The sequence below is a fragment of the Misgurnus anguillicaudatus genome, chromosome 2, assembly GCF_027580225.2.
Source record: "Misgurnus anguillicaudatus chromosome 2, ASM2758022v2, whole genome shotgun sequence".
In the NCBI taxonomy this organism is placed as follows: domain Eukaryota; kingdom Metazoa; phylum Chordata; class Actinopteri; order Cypriniformes; family Cobitidae; genus Misgurnus; species Misgurnus anguillicaudatus.
Genome location: NC_073338.2, coordinates 28,909,625 through 28,931,781, shown reverse-complemented (window position 1 = coordinate 28,931,781; position 22,157 = coordinate 28,909,625). Strand labels below are relative to the sequence as shown.

The following is a 22,157-nucleotide window of genomic DNA, read 5'->3' as shown; positions in this document are numbered from 1 at the left end:
TTGAAACACATTTTACACAGTAAGGTTAGCTAAGTGTAGTTTTTGCTAAGCTTTAGCTATATTATGAATAAGGTAACTACTTGGTGTTTCTTTTGCTTGTTATCAGAAATAAACTACTCTAAAACGGTTTCAGTGGCAACAACATAAACAAACGGATTTCATGGACCAGACTTTACTTCCGATAGACTTCCACATAGACTCAATAACAATAAAGTCCTTTTAGAGTAGTTTATTTCTGATAACAAGCAAAAGTAGATTCCCTTAGTTCAAATCATAGCTAAAGCGTATCAAAAACTACACTTAGCTAACGTTACTGTGAAAAATTGATGTATACAATATTAGCTACAGAATCAGATCCTTAAATTCTTGGTTGGCTGCAAAGTCCTCACTGCCTCCCCTTGTCTTTTGGAAACCGAAACATTTTAATTTTTTACAAGGGCAGAGGTCAGTTAAGTTGCTAGCCAGACTGATAAACAAGCACCGACCGAAAGTCAACTTTTGAACCAAGTGTGTTAACGTGGCAACAAGCGTGCGTTGAAACCATCTATATACAATATTAATTTGGTAAATGAATTTATTATACACTAGTAAACATTTGAAGTAGATTAAAAACTTCCTCATAAGTTCATTTCACAAGAATTTTTAAGATGTAAAATAAATCTTTGGTGTCCCCAGAGTACATATGTGAATTTTTACCACAGAATGCCCCATAGATAATTTATTATAGGATGTTAAAATTGCCACTTTGTAGGTACGAGCAAAAATGTGCCATTTTACGTGTGTCCTTTAAAGGGGCCATGGCATGAAAATCTGTTTTTTTTCAAGTTTAAGTCCTATGATTGGGTCCCCAGTGCTTCTATCAACCTAGAAAATGTGAAAAAGATCAACCCAGTAACTTAGTTTTGGTAAACCATTCTCTACAAGCACATCAAAAAATAGGTCGTTGAAATTTGGCTCTCCTTATGATGTCATAAGGAGCTCTCATTATAATAATACCAGCCCTTAATCTGCACTATCCAACCACAGCACTGCCATTTAGTGCAGAGAAAAGCACAATTAAGTTTTAATTGCAACAAACCCCCATCATTGTGATCAGTGTTTGAATTTCCTCAGCTCATTTGCATTTTAAAGGACACACCCAAAACAACACATTTTTGCACACACCTACAAAGTGGTCATTTTAACATGCTATAATAAATTATTTATATGGTATTTTGAGCTAAAACTTCACATATGTGCTCTGGGGACACCAAAGATTTATTTGACATCTTAAAAAAGTCTTGTGTCATGGGCCCTTTAAAATGCAAATGAGCTGATGAAATGCAAACACTGATCACAATGATGGTGGCTTGTTGAAATTGAAACTCAATTGTGCTGTCAATTATTTTTTTCTCTCTCTTTCTCTCTGGACTAAATGGCAGTGCCATGGATGGATAGTGCAGATTAAGGGGCGGTACTATTATAATAAGATCCCCTTATGACATCATAAGGGGTGCAAAATTTTAATTACCTATTTTTTTCAGGTGCTTGCAGAAAATGGCTTACCAAAACAAAGTTACTGGGTTCATCTTTTTCACATTTTCTAGGTTGATAGATGCACTGCACTGCAAAAACATTACTTTCTTACTTAGTATTTTTGTCTTGTTTTTAGTAAAAATATCAAAAAAATCTTAAATTAAGATGTATTTTCTTGATGAGCAAAATGCCCTAGGAAAATAAGTCTAGTTTTTAGACAAACAATATACAATTTAAGCACATTTGTGCTTAAAACAAACAAAAAAAATCTGGCAATCGAATAAGAAAAATTTTCTTGAATTAAGTGTTTATGAAAAAGTAAACTTATTTCAAGAAAAAATTTCTTATTCCATTGCCAGATTTTTTTTGCTTGTTTTAAGACCTACTTTACTTAAAGTTTATATTTTTGTCTAAAAACTAGACTTATTTTCCTAGGTAATTTTGCTCATCAAGAAAAAAAATACATCTTAATTTAAGAATTTTTAGATACTTTCACTGTAAACAAGTAAGAAAGTCATTTTTGCACTATGGGGACCCAATTATAGCACTTAAATGTGAAAAAAGTCAGATTTTGATGGTATGTCCCCTTTTAAAAAACAAAACGAATACCCGTTCTTAATGTCTTAGGACAACTTTGATGAACGTTTTTTGATCCACTTCACATGTTGACTAGTGTATTTATCACCAGCATTGCTGCTAAAGTTTTGATGTTATGGTTTTTATATACTTCTGAACAGCCTATTAACATTGCCTTGGTATGTCTTTGACAGTCTATCTATCCCAGAGGAAACTCATGGCTAAACCTGTTGATCATAAATGTACCTGCAGTGAAGAACTCCCAAGTACCAATGAGCACATGCAGGCCGAAACAGCTGCGAAAAAAGCAATTACAAAACATGTGCACTGAATCAAACGCACAAAAAAATCTATTTATTGTAGTAAGGATACGTGTGTCCTTAACGATCACATCTCTGGTGGCCTGGTGGAAGACCATCTGGTAGAAGACGTAGATGATCTGACACACAAATTCATCGTCTTCCTGCTGGGCTGGTAACAGAGCAAACACAAGCAGATGATGGACCTCACCTGGCTATTAACAGAATGACCACATTTGTACCTTAAATGTAGGACTGGACCAATATTGTTTCATCATTAAATTAAGACACAATTGTTTCCTAATCATGTGATAGCACTACATGCACTCCTTTTTATGCACACAGGCATTTCCTATCCGCTGCTGCCCGGTCATACGGGTTGACGTTCAGAACCTCCTCCAGTGGATCATGTTTATGTATGAATGCTCTCGTGAGAAGCCGCCATTTGGCGAAAGTATCAACTTTTCATCTGAAACGGTACAGAAAGCTCCTATGGAGAAATGTGTGGCTGTAGCTGCCCCCTCCTAACTTTAATAAAAAACTTTTTTGCAATTTTGATCTGGCTCGGTTTAATCTCTTCCCCCGGGACTGAAATTCCTCTAGAAGAATGATAGCAAAGCGGCTAGCTGCTCCGTGGGACCAGAAACTGAATACTGCTAAAGCAAGGAGCTGGACAAGCTTTGTACAAGCTACAAATAACATCACAGAGGACATGTCAACGCCTTCTGATGACCGAAAGCCAATAAGAATACAAATATGGGTGCTGAGAAAACCTGCTTAAACAAAACGATACCCGAGCATCTCTCGATATTGTGTTGTGACATAATGAGGAAAACAAACTTCAGCTTTGCTTTTACATTGTCTTGATCAAAGTTGTGAAGTATTAAACATTTCAAGTTTTGTAATCAAACCGATTTCATTTACAGTGGGTAACCAAAAACAGCTAAACCTTTTCTATGTGAAAGCGTGCAAATACTTCTGTACCAACAATAGTACTGAAGTAAAAGCTTATCTGCAATGACAAGTATCCACCATCTTGGCTCCTTTAATTTTCAAAATCCGTTCTTTACAAAAAAAGGAAGGGTCTTGCCATCAGACATTTATTAAAATAAGGGCTCACATTGAGCAGAACCGGCTCATGCATACCATGAGAGTGGTGCTTTCCTGTTTCTGAAAACACTGTCACTTTCCAGCATGTAATCCAGAAAGCGAGAAGCAGCCCTCCATGTCCCATTCAGCCCCGGCATGTTTATTTATTCTAATTTATTCTAATTTAATATTAGTTTAGTCTAAATAAACTCTTCCAATCTCATTTCATCTAAACACATTATGAAAAACAAGGCATGCCAAAAAGAAATCTGGTACTCGAGTGGCTACAGACACGCGAAGCAGGGGGGCAGCTGTTCTGATTTTTGCAAATAAAAGTCAAAACATTACCGGCCCTTTCCTCTAGAAGTTACTTTTATGGTGATTTCTGCACCACTAGCATCATAGAATAGATTTTCATAATTTTAGTTTTCGAATGGGTTTTTCAGAACCCTGTTCCTGTGGCTCAATGGATACCCATTGCGTTAGCAGCACTAAGGTTGTGGGTTTGATCCCACATACTGATAAAAGAAAAATAGATTGACGGCCAATTGCATAAATATAAACACCTCTCTCCCTCATCTCGTGTTGGTCAGACAGCCGATTCACCTACAAAAGGTTACAGTAAATGTAAGTAAATATTGTTTGTAGCTTACCATTTAGCAGCTCAATGAGAGCAGGAATGATGCCGGACTTAGCAAGCATGACGGCACAAGAGTCATCCGTAGACACTGTACCAATCATGATCACCACCTCCAAAATCAGATCATCCTCTGCTGAGCCTGAAACCGAAGTTTAAAAGCAAAAGATATATCACCATAAGAGGAACGCAGTAAGTGCGATATAAACTCAACTGTTATGCACAATATAAACTGTGCACTGCATAGACATTTTCTTTATGAATAAAAATGTATCCCCTATGTGAGTAGCTTACAACCAAAGGATTCTCTGCAGTGTAAAATACTATATTACGCAATGCATTAAATATCTATAGACACTGCAGTATTTACAATGTCTTACATTAGTGTTCAACAACAAAGGGACACAAAAAGACGAGAAAACAAACAAGCACATGTTAGCATCCATGTTTTCATTACCAGGTTTGAGGTGGTCTTTGAGGTAAGGCACCAGGTTGTACTCTTTCAACAGGAGTTCCCAATCCAGGTCAGAGATGGTGAGGTTTGCCATTGTACCCAAACACTCAATAACAAACTCTTCATCGCCCTCTTGCTTGATCTGAGCTGCTAGGTCGCCCACAAAATCCTGGAATGCAAATGACACCAAACAAGGTGTTACGTGAATGCCTTCAGTCACAGGAAACTTATTACATCTTCCTGGAGCAACCTGGGATTAAAGGGGTTCTTTTATGCTTTGTTACATTTTTAAAGGAATAGTCAATTTTCTTAAAAAAAAAATCCAGATAATTTACTCACCACCATGTCATCCAAAATGTTGATGTCTTTCTTTGTTCAGTCGAGAAGAAATTATGTTTTTTGAGGAAAACATTGCAGGATTTTTCTCATTTTAATGGACTTTAATAGACACCAAAAATTTATACTTAACTCAACACTTAACAGTTTTTTTCAACGGTGTTTCAAAGGACTATAAACAATCCCAAACGAGGCATAAGGGTCTTATCTAGCAAAACAATTGCCATTTTTGACAAGAAAAATAAAAAATATGTACTTTTAAAACACAACTTCTTGTTTAGGTCCTTTCCTGCGTGACCAAACGTAAATGCGTAGTGACGTAAGGAGGTCACGTGTTACATATATGAAACACACATTTGCGGACCATTGTAAACAATAAACTGAAACAAATACATTAATTAGTATCATACGACATATAACAACGTCGGAATGGTCCTCTTTCTCAACACTTGTAAACACTGGGGCGGAGTTTCGCGTTCGTCCTCTGTGACCTCTTGACGTCATGAGGTATTGTGTGAGGCCACGGTGGCGCATCACGACCGGATCTGGACGGGAAGTTGTGGTTTGGAGGTGCATATTTTTTGTTTTTCTTGTCAGGAATGACAATCGTTTCGCTAGATGGGACCCTTGTGCCTTGTTTGGGATCATTTATAGTCCTTTAAAACTCCGTTGAAAAAACTGTTAAGTGTTGAGTTAAGTATTAAATGTTGGGCTCTATTAAAGTCCATTAAAATGAGAAAAATCCTGCAATGTTTTCCTCAAAAAACATAATTTCTTCTCGACTGAACAAAGAAAGACATCAACATTTTGGATGACATGGTGGTGAGTAAATTATCTAGATTTTTCTTTTAAGAAAATGGAATATTCCTTTAACTTTAGTTATAAAAAGTTTAGTTCTTCTATCAAGTTCTTCTTACTTGGGCTCAAACTGCTAACAAAACTGACACTATTATTACTGGAAAAACGCACGATTATGGTACATAGCAGTGGCGGCCGGTGACTTCTTTTTTTGAAGTTTTTTTGTGTCACAACATGTATGTAGCCAATCACGTGTGTGGTTCGTAATTTCAAAATATGTGTTCTGCGCGTCGAGTGAACTTATGTGCATCACGTGTTTTGTCAAGGTGGGTGCCTGCTGCAGATGCATCTTTATATGATAAAGGAGACGCTCGCGTTTGCCAGATACTCGCAAAATCTCATGCGTAATCACAGTTTACTGCTAAGGGAGTGTCTTGCGTGTATTTTGTGAACGTGAGCTCTTTTATCATAAACAGTTTTGATGCATGTGCTTATTTTGACAAAACACATGATGCACATGGTTCACATGACGCAACAAACACATATTTTGAAAACACGAGCAACACACATCAGACTACTAACAAATATTCTGAATTTGCACCCCTCGAAAGAGCAGTCACGAGCCGCCACTGGTATATAGACATTTCCGACACCTGCTCTATGCAAGTGACCAATTAGAACAGACTGTGCCAGCTTGATAATTCAGAACTGACTGAACGTTTTTATATGAGAAGCTTCATAGAAGTCTACAAGTATCTGGTATAATATTAGTGGCCTCTGATCTCAGGTAAATTAAAATTAATGTGTTTTTGCCAAACGGATCAGAGGAGACTATCTTGTGTGTGTGCATTAAGTCCTTGGGTCAAATTGGACTCGGATCTTATTTTTAGGGGGTTTGTCCCGGGTTGGGTCTTTCTTTAAAAAAGAATGATTTGTGCATGTTGTATAAAAAGTGATTTGGGTCATTTTGGGTCGGGTACATTGCTTTGGATCCAAGAAGACTTTACATCATAGAGACCAGAACTACAACATAGCACCTAAGACAGACTGGGAAGATATTGTTAGTACACAATGCTAACATCTCATGGACTAAAACTATTGGATTACCAGCCAAAATTATTATAGGGACACTCCACCTTTTTGAAAATACGCGCATCTTCCAGCCCCCCCAGAGCCAAACGTCCGATTTTTATCGTTTTGGAATCCATTCAGCCGATCCCCGGGTCTGGCTGTACCACTTTAAGCATAGCTTAGCATAATCCATTGAATCTGATTAGACCATTAGCATCGCACTAACCAAAGAGTTTCTATATTTTTCCTATTTAAAACTTGACTCTTCTGTAGTGACATCGTGTACTAAGACCGACGGAAAATGAAAGTTGCGATTTTCTAGGCCGATATGGCTAGGAACTATACTCTCATTCTGCCGTAATAATCAAGGTCTTTGTTCCCGTAACATGGCTGCAGGTGGGGTACTGGCCGAAAATAGTCCCCTTGGTTCCTTTCAATTTTTGGGCACTATGTAATATCATTGCGCCATGCTACAGCAGCAAAGTCATTGATTACCATGGCAGAACGAGAGCGCACTTCCTAGACACATCGGCCCAAAAAAAGACCCAGAGATCAGTTGAACGGATTCCAAAACGGTAAAAATTAAATGTTTAACTCTAGGGGAGCTGGAAAACGAGCATATTTTCAAAAAAGCTGAGCGTCCCCTTAACACAAATGTTTTAATACTTTTAATAAGCTGACTATGAGTAGCTTGTGACTTTTAGTGAAACAACAATAATAAGATGTGCATTTACAACGAAGAGCTGTTTCAAGTGGCCGTCGTGCTGTGAGATGTTCCTAATCATCTTCATCAGCAGTGGGTCCTTCAGTTTGAGTGCTCTCTTCATCAGCATCTTCAGTCCATTTCCTGCCAAGCAAATATACAAATCTGACCAATTACAATCAATCACGTTCATTCAGAGATTAATCACAAACCAGATTTCATGTAGCATGTATTTTAGAAAACTAACAAAATCACTGGTGTGTGACGGTATGTTTTGATACACGTCAACACAAAAGTGCAGCTCAGCGCATTTGCCTCGCAAGTTCATTCCAGACAAAGAAGCCACAAACCCTCGCAGATGATTTGAGCGTTCCTCTTGTTGGCGGCCAGGTTGATGCAAAAGGAGATGAGCTCCGTGTCGATCGTTTCTTCACCGTGTTCATACAGCATCTGCATGAGCTGACCACAAACGAAACGAAAAACGTTAGTATCAACACACAATGTATCATACGCTCAATCCACACAATACACAAATGTATAGCAGGCCTCAATACTTAATGCTTGCCTCAGATAAACAAAGGACAAATTCTGACAAGTGAAGCTTCAAATGGACCATCAGCCGTGATCAGGGCGATATGTGTGCTTTCAAACGTCCCCAGAGCGTGACAGCACAAAGGGCCGTTTGAAGAGCGTTTCAAAAACGAGAAACATTTTGCATGTGGAGTATCATGAAATAATCAGAGAGAAAACAAATGAAAGTTACAAATGATGAAACGGGCTGTTACTGACAGGGAGAAGTATTAGTGCTGTCAGTGCTGGCGGACGAATTGCTATTTCTATTTTAATTTAAGAGCCAGAAAGAGTTGAGACAATGTCCCAAAGTCCACTTTAATCAGTTCGACACTGCGGCTGATAACGGACCATTGAGAGGACTTGGCAGGCGCGTTTTATGGTGATAACCGTCCAGCTGCGAATAGACTGAAAACGTGTGGGTGAAGATTTCATGAGCAGGAGAGAGAGAGATGACGAGGAGATTCACGGGTATGGCTGATTGGATGTTAAACAGGAAGGCACAAACAGACAAGGCAGGGCCGAGCCAGGCCTGTGAAGAGGCAGCAGTCTGCAATCAAGCCTTTCCCATACCGAGTATCACATAACCAGGTCCCGGGCCTCCAAATCACACAGTCTAGACTCACTGGCACCTGCTTGCTCCTTTTTACCAGCAATGGGAGGCCCTGCCTCATACCCCAGTGTCCTCCCCTCATGCACACCCACCTACCTCCGACTCTAGCACTCAATGGTTTCATAGCTCCATAACCCCTTCAAGCATTTCCTCACACACACGCGCGTACACACACTCTCACAGCTTTGAGTAATTACAGCGAGACCCCTTTATTGGTGAGAAATGGGTCTGGATGCTGGGCCTCTACTCGCCAGTTTAGAACCCAAGGCAGTGAGGCTGTTTGATCTAAATTCTCCCTTTACTGAAAAAAGTCCAGTCCTGGGGGACACCAGATTTAGACAAAATAAGAGAGTCCGACTTAAGCCATCTATGAAGAATAAAGGAAGTCTTCGAAATACTGTAAATGAAAATGTATTATATTCTATTTTTATTTAAAAGAAAGAAAGAAAAAAAGTGCATAACTCCCTAAGGAGTCAAGCAGCTATTCTGACATCATACCTTGACTGTCTCCAGGCAATTGACTGAGCGATTAGGAAAGGGAATTCAACAAGTTTTTTTTTCAAAGTTTTTTTTTACAAGCATCTGGTAGGCATTTTCACCCAATTAGAGAAGACAAGCATTTTAAAGATGACAACGATTGGGCAGAAGTTGTTTCAGATAAACTGTAACCTGCCAATTGCTGGTGACCCCACAGAGGCCCTGCTCCTATTAAGTCAGCTCTGTTATCTCATTAAAGCCATGTGAGAGAAAGACGGCACCAAAATTACACCAATTTTCTAAAACACTGTTAGGTACATACAAAAAACACACACACACAGGATGCAGGACAGTAGCAAAAACACAAGCTATGTATGTTCTAAACAGGATACTGCCAACATTTTTGTATGCAACTTTTTTTTAGTAAAAACAGGAATGACAAGTATATGCCAAGATGAGCAGTATACATGAATGCTTACCATACACCATATCTTGACCTTATTATGACCAATAACCTACAAGTCATTACAGCCACAGATTTTAACATCACCTCTTTCACTCATTATTTGTATGGGCTGCCAAAAGTAAAAAAATTGATAAAAACATGCACATTTATTTCCAAGTTTCTGAACTAGACACTGAACTCACTGAATATTCAGTGTATAGTGCACAGTTCAAATCCAAAACACTATACTACAGACAAAAGTTCAACCAGTAATGTACACTTTCACTATGGCTGCCCCATGTGTGCAATAATTCCAGACAGATAGACAATCCCAGGTTTTAAATATAAACTGTAAAAAAATATTTTGTGGCTAAATAAACTAAATAAAATGAGAAAATTCTATTAAAAAAATCTAGATTTTTTTAAAACAAATTTGAGTAAAAATAACACAAAAAAGGTGAGTAATTCTAAATGAACACATTATTAAGTAAATCCAAATAAAATTTATCATGTAAAATTTGTAATATGGAAATTAACTTAATAATGTTAAATATAACTAACTAGGCCGTGGATTTTAATACTGGTAAAAAAATACGCTGTATTTACTTAAAAAAGTAGATGCAAAAATGATGTACTATATTTTTAAGTAAGTTTTACATGGAATTTTAAGCATTAAAAAAAACTAATTTTAAGCTCGATTTGCTTAAAATTCCATGTAAAACATACTTAAAAATTGCAATTGCTTAAATTGCCAAAAATTCCACATAAAACTTACTTAAAAAAATTGCAATTGATTAAATTGCCAAAAATTCCACGTAAAACTTACTTAAAAAAATCGCAATTGCTTTAATTGCTTAAAATGCCATGTAAAAATTGCAATTGCTTAAATTGCTTAAAATTCCACGTAAAACTTACTTAAAAAACTGCAATTGCTTAAATTGCTTAAAATTCCACGTAAAACTTACTTAAAAAATTCCAATTGCTTAAATTGCCAAAAATTCCACATAAAACTTACTTAAAAAATTGCAATTGATTAAAATTCGACGTATAACTTACACTCTCAGAAATAAAGGTACAAAAGTTGTCACTGGGACAGTACCCTTTCAAAAAGGTACACCTTTGTACCCAAAGAGTGGATATTAGTACTTTGAACTGCCAAAATGTACCTTTAAAGGTACATATTTGTACCTAAATGGTACATATTAGGACCTTTTTTAAAGGGTACTGCCCCAGTGACAGCTTCGTACCTTTATTTTTCACAGTGTACTTAAAAAATTGCAATTGTTTAAATTGATTAAAATTCCACGTAAAACATACTAAAAAAAATCGCAATTGCTTTAATTGCTTAAAATGCCATGTAAAAATTACTTTAAAAATTCCAATTGCTTAAATTGCTTAAAATTCCACGTATAACTTACTTTAAAAAATTGCAATTGTTTAAATTGATTAAAATTCCACTTAACTTACTTAAAAATTTGCAATTGCTTAAATGGCCAAAAATTCAACGTAAAACTTACTTCAAAAATTGCAATTGCTTAAATTGCTTAAAATTACACGTATAACTTACTTTAAAAAATTGCAATTGTTCAAATTGCTTAAAATTCCACGTAAAACATACTTAAAAAATTGCAATTGCTTAAATTGCTTAAAATTCTACGTAAAACGTAATTAAAAAAATGCAATTGCTTAAAATTCCATGTAAAACTTACTGTAAAAAATTGCAATTGCTTAAATTGCTTAAAATTCCACGTAAAACTTACTTAAAAAAATAGCAGTTGATTCAATAACTTCCAATTCCACGTAAAACTTACTTCAAAAAAATTGCAATTGCTTAAAAAATTCCACGTAAAACTTACTTTAAAAAATTGCAATTACTTAAATTGCTTAAAATTCCACGTAACACTTACTTAAAAAATTGTAATTGCTTAAATTGCCAAAAATTCCACGTAAAACTTAATTAAAAAATTGCAACTGCTTAAATTGCTTAAAATTCCATGTAAAACTTACTTTAAAAAGTGGATGCAAAAATGATGCACTATATTTTTAAGTAAATCCAGCGTATTCTTTTTTCCAGTGTATATACACCCAATGCATTTCAATCAGAGGTGACTAAGGAAGATACTAACCTGAGGGATGCAATCAGTATACGCAAACATGGATTTGGATTTGTCGTCCACACTGATGTGATAGAGGATGCGCATCGCCACGTGCTTATGCGAGTCATTACCTACAGAAAATAAGAAAACTTTTTGAAAGATTCACAACGTGTGTAAACCTTTAAACGCTATCTAAATTGATCAGTCGTGGTCAGTTAGATAATGTATTTATACTGGCTCGTGCTGAGCGCGAGCAATTTTTCAGCGAGATTGCAGATAAGAGCATGTGGGGTGTGTGATTACAATCCCAACTCATTTCACTGGGGAAAGAAACTGCAGATACACACACAACACACACACTCTCTTGCGCTTTACCCTAAATGAGTCACATAAACACTATCATTAATAACACTTTGAGGCCTCTCTCTCTCTCTTTTTCCCTAATGCTGATATACTCTCCCATGAGATAGGAAACACTTCGATAGATCAATTGCATAATTATTCATTAGGAGCCTGAGTGTGGCAGCCGGGAACCTAGACACATTTTCACATCCACTATTAGAAACAGATGTAACCACTGGGGATATCACACACACACACACACACACAAAAAAGAAAAAATACAGAGGATAAGCGAGTAAAGTGAAGTAGTTGAAAAAAATAAGAGATAAGGTTTACTGGGAAGAAATTGTTTAATTGGCGATACAGGAGGAGGCATATATTTTAGTGGCATTAATAAGCCTGGACGACCTGGTGGCCTGGACATGTGTTTCTAGTTAGTGGCCACGGACGCAGCTGACCCATGTTACCACCTCACCCCGGTGAGAGCAAACTGAAACGCAGAGTCTTTTATGACGGCACCCCGCACTACTGAACCGTAAATGGGTAACACGTTGAAAAAATTTGTGCACCAATTAGGTTCTTAGACTTAATCATAGAAAAAGCAGCATTTTCTTCATTTTAGTGCAACGGTGTTATAACTGTTAGGAAAAGAGACACACTGTATTCAAATTAGCAGAAATACTGTGGTCTTTGGCTGACACAGACGTACAAGGAGAAATGACAGATTGTTCTGAACAGCTCAAAATAAAACCAGACACAAAGAAGATTTCTCGTATGACTTGTGTAGGTGAACTCAAGGTAAATGTGTTTGGCTTCACTTGATTCAGTAAAGTGAACACTCAGATATCATAATTTGAGTCGAGCTTCCATCAAAAGCACCTGCACCGATGTCTGCCAAAGCAGGTTTTTAGTCTCAATGTTACTGTATATTCTACATCCTGATTTAGATCAATGTCATCTGGATCCATTTTCCAACTTAAACTGTGTCTCTAGTTCGAAGATGATGGGCATAAACACATACAGAATAAAGATGACTTCAACAAGTAAATTACATTTGTAAAGTTCACTTGTACAGTATTCGGTTTCTTTAAATTTTTGTTGGACCAGATTTTAAATGGAAAACTGGAAAATTATACGATCGCATTTATTCTTAATCTACTGCTATAAGAATATAACAAATCTTGGCTTGGTTTAGAAGATTCTCTAAATTACAGCATAATTCAATTACAGAAGAATGACGGTTGGATCTCTAAAGCACCACTAGGAAAAAAAGAGAGTTACCCAGCAGAGCTGTGAGTTTAGGAAGAAGACCCACTTGCACCATTTTGGTGCGCAGTCCTGTATCGAAGGAAAGATTATGGAGGAGCCGCAGAGTGACGTTTAGCAGATCTTCATGTTCGCATGGAACCAGACGAGCCAGTTTCTCCACTGTATCCATCTCGGCCTATTAAAAATACACATTTAATATTGAGTGTTACATGTTGGAATAAACACCTAAACATTTAAAACACCTTTAAAAAAAGATCTTCTTAAAAAAATAGTCTTCGTCCTTTCCCAGATGGCCAGACTTCTTTGGTCCAACATGTGTTTTTATGTATGAACATGTTGAAAGACTTTCAAAGCCAAAACCCAATTTCTTTTATCTACAACATGGATTTGGTAAGGGGATACAGAAATAAAAACAACTGCTCCTAATTTGGAGCCTTGATAAATGCACATTCGTAGCCAGGGCAGATTGATTCCAGGTGGACTGACAATGGTGCAGTTTAAGGACAATTGGGACAACGTTTTGTACAGCAATAGATGTTAACAGGCCTGTAAACATCTATACTTTTAAAGATTCTATAAGGTTTCCCAAACATCTATGAACTTGAAGTGTTGCTATATGACATTGACATGCAATAGGGTTGCACTGACAAACTGTAAATAGCAGGATCTCACTAGGACAACTGGCACGGCAGGAGGAAATCATTTGATAAAATGCTGAAAGTGGAGATGCAATACACCAGTGGTTCTCAAACTGGGGGCCGTGGACCCCTGGGGGGCCCCAGTTTAATCACTATAACATTGAAAAAACAACAAATCTAATAGTAGCATGGTGGCCTAAGACTTTTGCACAGTACTGTACATATTAAACAAAAAATTAAACAAATTATGTTATGGTAAACATTGTTACCCATAACCATCACTAAGTTGGAGACCAAATGTTTAGTAATGTATTTGTATTATTTTATGTATTTGTGTTTCTGTACCACTATTGTATATAGTACATTTTTTACCTATTTTAATTTAGTTTTGTGTTTTTTTTTTTTTTTTTAAGTATAAATGTTGGTAATTGAATTTTCTTTTAAATATTTATTGCTAGAAAAAAAACTAGTAATACAAAAAAACCTTCAAAGTCTGAAAATGAAAATGTTTTGTTGGTAAAGCATTGACTACGTTGGACACTATAAAGCCTGCTCACCATGTCATTCTTGTTCTCCAAAAAGATGCTTAGCTTTTTGAGGAAGGAGACCACCAGCACCAACAGTTCCTCGTCATCTCTCTCCAGAGTCTTCACCAGCAGGTGCACAATGTTCTTGTTCCTCATCTTGAGCTCTGTTCTGGTGTCTTCAGACAGGTTCAACAGCAGGTAGAAAGCAACTAGAACAGTGGGGAATGAAAGGAAAAACTAAATATTTCCTCATAAATAAGGCATACTAAACTGTGGCAAAAACATGTGTCACTTCCTGTACCTTGTAGCAGCTGCTCCTGTTTGAGCAGAAGACTTTGGTATTTCTTAAGGGTTTTCTCATGCTCCTTTCGCAAGCTCTGGTTGTCGGGGGCTTCATCACATGAATACGTTAAAGAAAAAGCATTGTGAGAAGACAGTTATAGGGGCGGTTTCCCGGGCAGGGCTTATCCTAGTCCCAGTCTAAAATGCATTTTTGAGCTACCTTAATTTAAAAACGCCTTGAAGATGCACACCAGTGTTTTTTCAGGTTTGTTTGTTAAAACTTCTTAAATGTCCTAATATAACTAAGAGCTAGTCCTGGATTAATTTAAACCCTGTACAGGGAACTGCCCCATAATGTTTATTACTAAATGTACCTTATACTACAGCATAGCTTAATGCTTGTTTCAGATTTGTGGATAAATGTTGATTGATTTTCTAAAACTGTGCTGCTATGTAATTTGAGTTGCAAACTTAATTTTTTTACATTAAATGTATTTGGCAGATGGTTTTACCCAAAGATAAATATACAGTACATTACAAGGTTACATTACATTACATTTTATCAGTATGTGTTCAAACCCTTAACTTGATCTATCAAATGAGTTTCAAAAACAAAACCACTGCCTAAGCAAAACATACCTTTTTCCTAAAAAATTTTTACATCTATAAAAAGCATATCTAACAGCTTATTAAAAGCTGAATTCAGTATCTGTTCTGCCTTTCAGCTGAAATATATAATAAAATGTAAATGCAAAATTGAATTATTGCCCTTATTAGGAGAGGAAAAAAGAGATTTTTGGGCAGTTTCCCGGACAAGGCTTAAGTCTAGTTGAAGACTAATATGCTTGTTTTAAATTGTCCTAACTGAAATCAGCTTTTACTGACTTTAAATATATCAGTGCCATTGTTTTGTTCCAAGATGTACACCAGTAATGTTTTTTGTAAGGTATGTTGGTAAAACTACTTAAATGTTCTAATATAACTAAGGTCTACTTCTGGACTCATCTAAACCAGTGCTTCCCTATTCTGGTCCATTATCATCCATTTATTATGGCAATTGTACTACTGCTGTGAAAACAACAGTATGTCCATTTGAAAAAACCACCAAGTTTAGACACCACTTTGGTAACATGGAAAGTATTTTGAAATTACCTTTTTAGTACGATTTTGTGTACAACTGTAAAAGCTTCACCATAGCACAAAAACATCCCAAATGACACTATCTGAAGCCCTATCAGACACATTTTCCTTACTCACATACTTAACTGATCAGTGAGTAAAATATTTTTGACCATCTTGCCAACACACCACAAATTGCTTGATTATTCTTTTCTCATTTGACAATGTTAGAGTACATAAAGGAATAGTCCATTTTCTTAAAAGAAAAATCCAGACAATCCACTCACCACCATGTCATCCAAAAAGTTGATGTCTTTCTTTGTTCAGTCGAGAAGAAATTATGTTTTTTAAGGAAAACATTGCAGGATTTTTGGACACCAACACTTAACACTTAACGCAACACGTAACAGTTTTTTTTAACGGAGTATCAAAGGACTCTAAACGATCCCAAACGAGGCATAAGGGGCTTATCTAGCGAAACGATTGTCATTTTTGACAAGAAAAATAAAAAATATGCACTTTTAAACTACAACTTCTCATATTCCTCCGGTCCTGAAAGCGTCAGCGTGACCTCACAAAATACGTCATGATGTCAAGAGGTCACAGAGGACGAACGCGAAACTCCTCCCCAGTGCTTACAAGTGTCTTGAAAGAGGACCGTTCCGATGTTGTTGTATGTGGAATGATACTAATTAATATCTTTGTGTCAGTTTATTGTTTACAATGGTCCGCAAATGTGCGTTTTATATATGTAACACGTGACCTCCCTACGTCACCACGCATTTACGCTAGGTCGCGCTGGACCAAAAGTTGCGGTTCAAAAGTGCATACCCCTCACTTTTCTTGTCAAAAATGACAATCGTTTTACTAGATAAGACCCTTATGCCTCGTTTGGGATCATTTATAGTCCTGTTACGCGTTGAGTCAAGTGTCAAGTGTTGGTGTCCACTAAAGTCCACCAAAATGAGAAAAATCCCGCAATGCTTTCCTCAAAAAACATAATTTCTTCTTGACTGAAAAAAAAGAAAGACATAAACATTTTGGATGACATTGTGGTGAGTAAATTATCTGGATTTTTCTTTTAAGAAAATTGACCATTCCTTTAATATGACCATACAATTTTTCTCATTACATGAAATTTTATCTACCTGATGAATGTCAACATACATATACTGATGACATTTTAAGATAAGCTAGTGAATTATGAATATTAAATCATTCTGTGTTGAGAGTAGGGATGGGCCGATCCAATACTTGGGACCTTTTTTTGCTGGATCGAGTATCATTCTAATGGGGCCGATCCAAATCCGTTACTCGTGGTTGTTACTGTCATGCTATAGAAAAGTCTGACTATTATTAAAGCACCATAAACGTTTTTATACACTATATTAAAAGTCTACCTGATTTATTTGACAACTTTATGTGAAAAACAAATGCATATATGAAGATATTTATGGTCACCAAAACTGAGTGGTGTGGTGCTTGCAAAGTTAAAGCACTGAAGTAGCAGTGAATTAAACGCGCCATAAGCGCTATTGTGCCACTCCGCACTGAAGTCTTTCATGTTGTAACAGTTTTTCAGTTTTGAAATCGGATCGGTATGGAAAAAGTGGTATCAACCCACCCCTACAGGAGACTAAGGCAGATACGGCTAATGCCTCTCTCTCTCTCTCTCTCTCTCTCTCTCTCTCTCATACACTGAGTGCCTTCACACTGCAACAAGCCATCTTCACTATAGCATAAAGGTGAGTCTATTGTAACAGTGAATTATTATTTCTGAATAATCTTCTATAATTCAAGAGAAATCTGTCTGAACAGATCTCTTTTTGATTTTTTGATTATCAGCAGTTTGAGTTATTGATAGAAAGGATATAAGCTTTGTCCTTCTTCTCCAACTCATCCTGCCACATGTCATATTTCCTCAGTTCGTGCTCGATGATGTTCAAGCAGAGAAGGCCAATCTTATAGTGTGTAATAAGGCCATGGAACTGAGAGAAACTGGAAGAAAAACACAGAAAGGAAATTATGAACTGTGAGGTTTTGTCCTACCGCGACCTTTCCTCGCTCAAGTGGCCAAAACACTAATGCATACAACAACCCCGAAAACTAGACAGTGACTGGTATGCAGAGAAAATTGATTGATTTCAGGCTCTACTTATGACTAATACATAAACAGATTTGAAAGATCAGACCAAACAACTCATCATATATTTCAAATACATCTTTCATCTGTCAAAGTCCTTCAGGCTTTTAGCAAGTATTGTACTCATTTGCCATGTGAACCAAGGTAAACTCTCTGATAAGAATAAACACTTTCATATATCGAATGATTCCTGACAGCTATTCTGAAGTGAAAGTAGTAACCTGATCTGTGGCCATTTTTTTAGAAGGTCTCATGACTTTGTTATGACTATATAAGTGTTGCAATACTTCAAGCTGTCACACTGTGATGCAGTGTAGGTGCATACCCAAATCTCATACATACTTTAAAATTATATTTTAATGCTAAAAACATCTGTCTGCATGTGAACATAGACTAAAAGCTAACCAAACAAGCTGCATATACATATACACAATAAAAACAGAGACCTAGCGTAATAGCAAAAAAATTGCTCACAGCAGGCAATTTCAAATTTGACAGTAATTATTTGTTACACAAGCCGTGTTTTGATGGCTGTAGCAGATATATGCTTTGAATAGGATGGATTCAGAGACTTCCCAGAGAGAGTTAACCATGCTGAGAGACAGTCTAACAGAACGTTACAGCTCAACAAGCAAACATCAATGCAAGGAAAACCCCGGAGGAATGATGTACCTTGAAAAGCAGAAAAAGACGTAGACTATAGTAGTAGCTAATTCCACACTCTGTTTCCAGTCTTCTCTCAGCACTCGGGCCAAAGCTCCAAGCGCAGTCTCTGGAAAAACATCAAGCACATAACACAACTCACAAACAAACAACCTGACAAAAATCATTCACAAAGATTAAACCAATACCCACTCTCAGACCGCCAACTTATGAAAATCAAACTATAACAAGCGAGGTCAAAGATGCTTGACTGTAGCACTTCACCGCAATGATTTCTGTTTATTGTTTATGATGTTTATGAAGTTTGTTAAAACAGAAAACAACAACGTTGATGGTGTAACTGAAATATTTATGCGCCGAGATGAATTGGGAACAAACATAAACAATAAGACCTCAATGTCGAAGCTGCTCTTGTACCATTATGCAGAAGCTCCTCCAGGTTGTCAGGGTTACGGGCCAGCTGGAGAATCAGAGTGGAACCTCTGATCTTCTCTGGGATGCCTTCATACAAAAGCTCCATGTATTCATCAATTTTATTAATGTTGGCCTCTTCATCAATCTGATAAACACATGAGATCATGGAAAAACACTAACATTAGTTAAAACATGTTGAATATAATTTCAAAAATAAGTCTGGACGGAAAACAATCAATTGCATACATCCATTCCTTCAAATGGCATCAGTTCTCTGGGTTTAACTGGTTTCTTCTCTTTCTTCTCCACTAAGAAAAGTCAACAAGAAGCAAACAAATGTCATCAGTATGAGAAAAGAATGTAAAAACCTAGATTAACACAAAAATATAAAAAATAGGTTAAGACTTCCTCTTCTGGAATATTGAAGAAATTGTTTACACGAAGCTGAAGTGTTGACTTACTTTCTTCAGCTGATAATAAACAAAGATTTTATATAAAAACACGCTCCCCTTATTGATTATTTTTATTTCAATATTGCTAAATACTTTCAAAATATTAGCTTTTCTCTAATATTCCCTCTCACACATACTTGTTTAGCGTCAGAAGACATTTTTAGCCTACTGAATATTAATTGGATTACTCTAATGATCGGTGGATGTAATTTTTTGAGGTTGAGCATATGGGGGGGGTTACCCGGAGAGGGATTAGTTTAAGCCAGGACTAGACCTTAGTTTAATTAGGAAATATAAGTAGTTTTAACAAACATGCCTTACTAAAAACATTACTTGTGTGCATTTTAAGGCAAAACAAAGGGCACTGATGACATTAAGATATTTCAGTGCAAGTTGTTTTCAGTTTGGACAGTTTATTTTAGTCTAGGACTAGTCTAATCCCTGTCCGGGACACCACCCCATTGAGTCTCCTTTCAGGCAATAAAGTGATGACATTTTTATATAAAAATCTTTGTTTGCGTTTAGCTGAGATGGAATGAGGGCAATTCAACTTTGAGGAAATTTTCACAGAAATCTTCCTTTAAAAATAGCTCTATAAACGGTTTTATCGGACGCACGTGCGTTACGCATGACACGTCTGGTCAGAACTTTCTTTTTTTTAACTTTACTTTTTGCTAAACTGAACTCTTAAACAAATACCTCATCAAAAATAATAAATGTTTTGGTTTCCCAGGTAATCTACATGTTGTTTATTTGGCTTGTTATATAAATAAACTACTTTAAAAGGACTTTGTTGTTATTTATTCTTAGCAGAGTTTACCGGAAGTTACATGCTTTCCACGAAAGCCGCTTGTTTATGTTGTTATGCTGAAACCGTCTATACTATTGACTATTAGAAAACGTGTATTACAATGTTATTTACATTTGCTGCTCGGCTTCTTTCGGTTCTGCAGATAAAGCAGCAGATGTTCCACCTCTGGCAGCTTTGATGCATGAATGAGCCTGCACTCGTCCACCACCTTCCTGGCAAAAGAGGGAACATCAGTCCCCGCATTCAAACTCCTCAGTCTGATGCTAAATAACACAACAAACAAGACAAATATTAAAAAAATTAAATTTGGATTAATTTTCATTAAAATGCCTTACATATGACAATTTGCCATATGACAATAATAATATTCTTGCTTACATTTTTTGACATTGTTTCATGCCCTTGTGCATGGCGTCACCTGTCTCTCCTAAAATGGACGCTTCGAGTTCATAGTGTATAACCAGTGCTTTCTCTGTTGGATGCACATCTATCTCACATTTCTTTACTCTGTTAAAAAACAGAACATAGCATCACTTTATATGGCACTTTAATTTCAAAAGATATATTGTAATATTGCCGCCTCTCTGTTTAGCAGTTAGATAGCATAACATAACAGGAAAACAGAAATAATCTGTTTTAGAGCATCACTGGTTTTACTATAGTAACCATTGTTTAATATGGTATTTAAGGTCTATAACTAAGGTCTTACTACAGTAACCAGTTCAGCGTTAATAATTCGTATGGTAAAACTATAGTAAGTGTATCATTATAAAACTATAGTCAACTTTTCCTAATGTAGTAAGCGCACTTGGTTTTGACATAACAGGGCATAACAAGGATGCTTACAGTAAGCCACGCCCAACTGCGATTACAGCGGATCATTTGACCCAGATTAACAATACATGACCATACAAATACATTAACGTGACCGAAGACCGAACCATGTACGGTGTACACAAGGATTTCAACATGATATAAGCAGTGTCTCTTCTTTAAAAGTGACATTACGAAAACAGAGTTAAACTGTCATTGTGATGCTGGATGTGACAGCATCCTATGGCTAAGTTAACCTAAATGTAACCGTTACCGTTTCACAGACTGCGGATCGTCCGACTGCATTTTTCTCCGTATAAATTGCTCTTTCACACTGTTCACATGAGACACTGTACCAACATAAGACTGGTGAAATCAAAGCATCTTTATCTGGAGTCCTCTGATCCTCTGCTGCACCTCATCTGATGTGATGATCCGGTGAAAGAGCTTTGGTCTCGCTGAAGATTACAGTGAGCGCCGTCGCCATCTATCGGACAGGAGGACACTGTGTAAATGTACGGGAATGAACAACAGTCACTCTTTTAATAAGCCTTCAGAAAGTGCATAGTCACTAATAATGTTTTTCAACTACTTTTATGAAAACATGTACTAAAGGAAATTCAAAATAATTTAAAATATATGTTTTTATAGTTATGTTATCTTCAAAATAGCCACCAGAATTAGTACAGTAGCCTATCAGTAATTTGTAAAAATGATTTTGAGGTTCCCATCTTTTCCGAGCTCTTATTGGCTGATTTTCTTTATTATTCATTCCAAGTATGCATTTAAAAACTGTTTTAGTTTTATAGTGAAGTAAAATAACATTTATTTTTTTGTCCACATTCTATTTTGAAACATTAAATAGACATTCAGATTAAAATATTTTAAGGTTAATGAGAAACATTTAAATTAAGTGACCCTGAACTTTTGAACGGTAATATATATATATATATATCACCTCTCTCATCATATTATATTAAATATAATAGGATTTTGCATTACTTG

General features: G+C 36.4%; 1 protein-coding gene across 1 annotated transcript in view; it reads right to left on the bottom strand.

Moving 5' to 3' along the window:
• The window catches only part of kifap3b (kinesin-associated protein 3b), a 36,958-nt gene extending 15,336 nt beyond the window's left edge, over window positions 1–21,622 (bottom strand). Inside the window, exons 1-16 of the mRNA XM_073876357.1 lie at window positions 21,427–21,622; window positions 20,718–20,846; window positions 20,451–20,602; window positions 19,323–19,384; window positions 19,080–19,221; window positions 18,672–18,771; window positions 17,731–17,854; window positions 14,757–14,856; window positions 14,486–14,664; window positions 13,303–13,465; window positions 11,710–11,810; window positions 7,829–7,937; window positions 7,510–7,622; window positions 4,574–4,739; window positions 4,133–4,258; window positions 2,464–2,562 (exon numbers count right to left, since the gene is read on the bottom strand). Of these exons, the coding sequence (XP_073732458.1) occupies window positions 2,464–2,562; window positions 4,133–4,258; window positions 4,574–4,739; window positions 7,510–7,622; window positions 7,829–7,937; window positions 11,710–11,810; window positions 13,303–13,465; window positions 14,486–14,664; window positions 14,757–14,856; window positions 17,731–17,854; window positions 18,672–18,771; window positions 19,080–19,221; window positions 19,323–19,384; window positions 20,451–20,602; window positions 20,718–20,846; window positions 21,427–21,458 (1,897 nt within the window). The 5' untranslated portion in view covers window positions 21,459–21,622. The remainder of the gene's footprint in view (window positions 1–2,463; window positions 2,563–4,132; window positions 4,259–4,573; window positions 4,740–7,509; window positions 7,623–7,828; window positions 7,938–11,709; window positions 11,811–13,302; window positions 13,466–14,485; window positions 14,665–14,756; window positions 14,857–17,730; window positions 17,855–18,671; window positions 18,772–19,079; window positions 19,222–19,322; window positions 19,385–20,450; window positions 20,603–20,717; window positions 20,847–21,426) is intronic.
• Window positions 21,623–22,157: the final 535 nt, after the last annotated feature.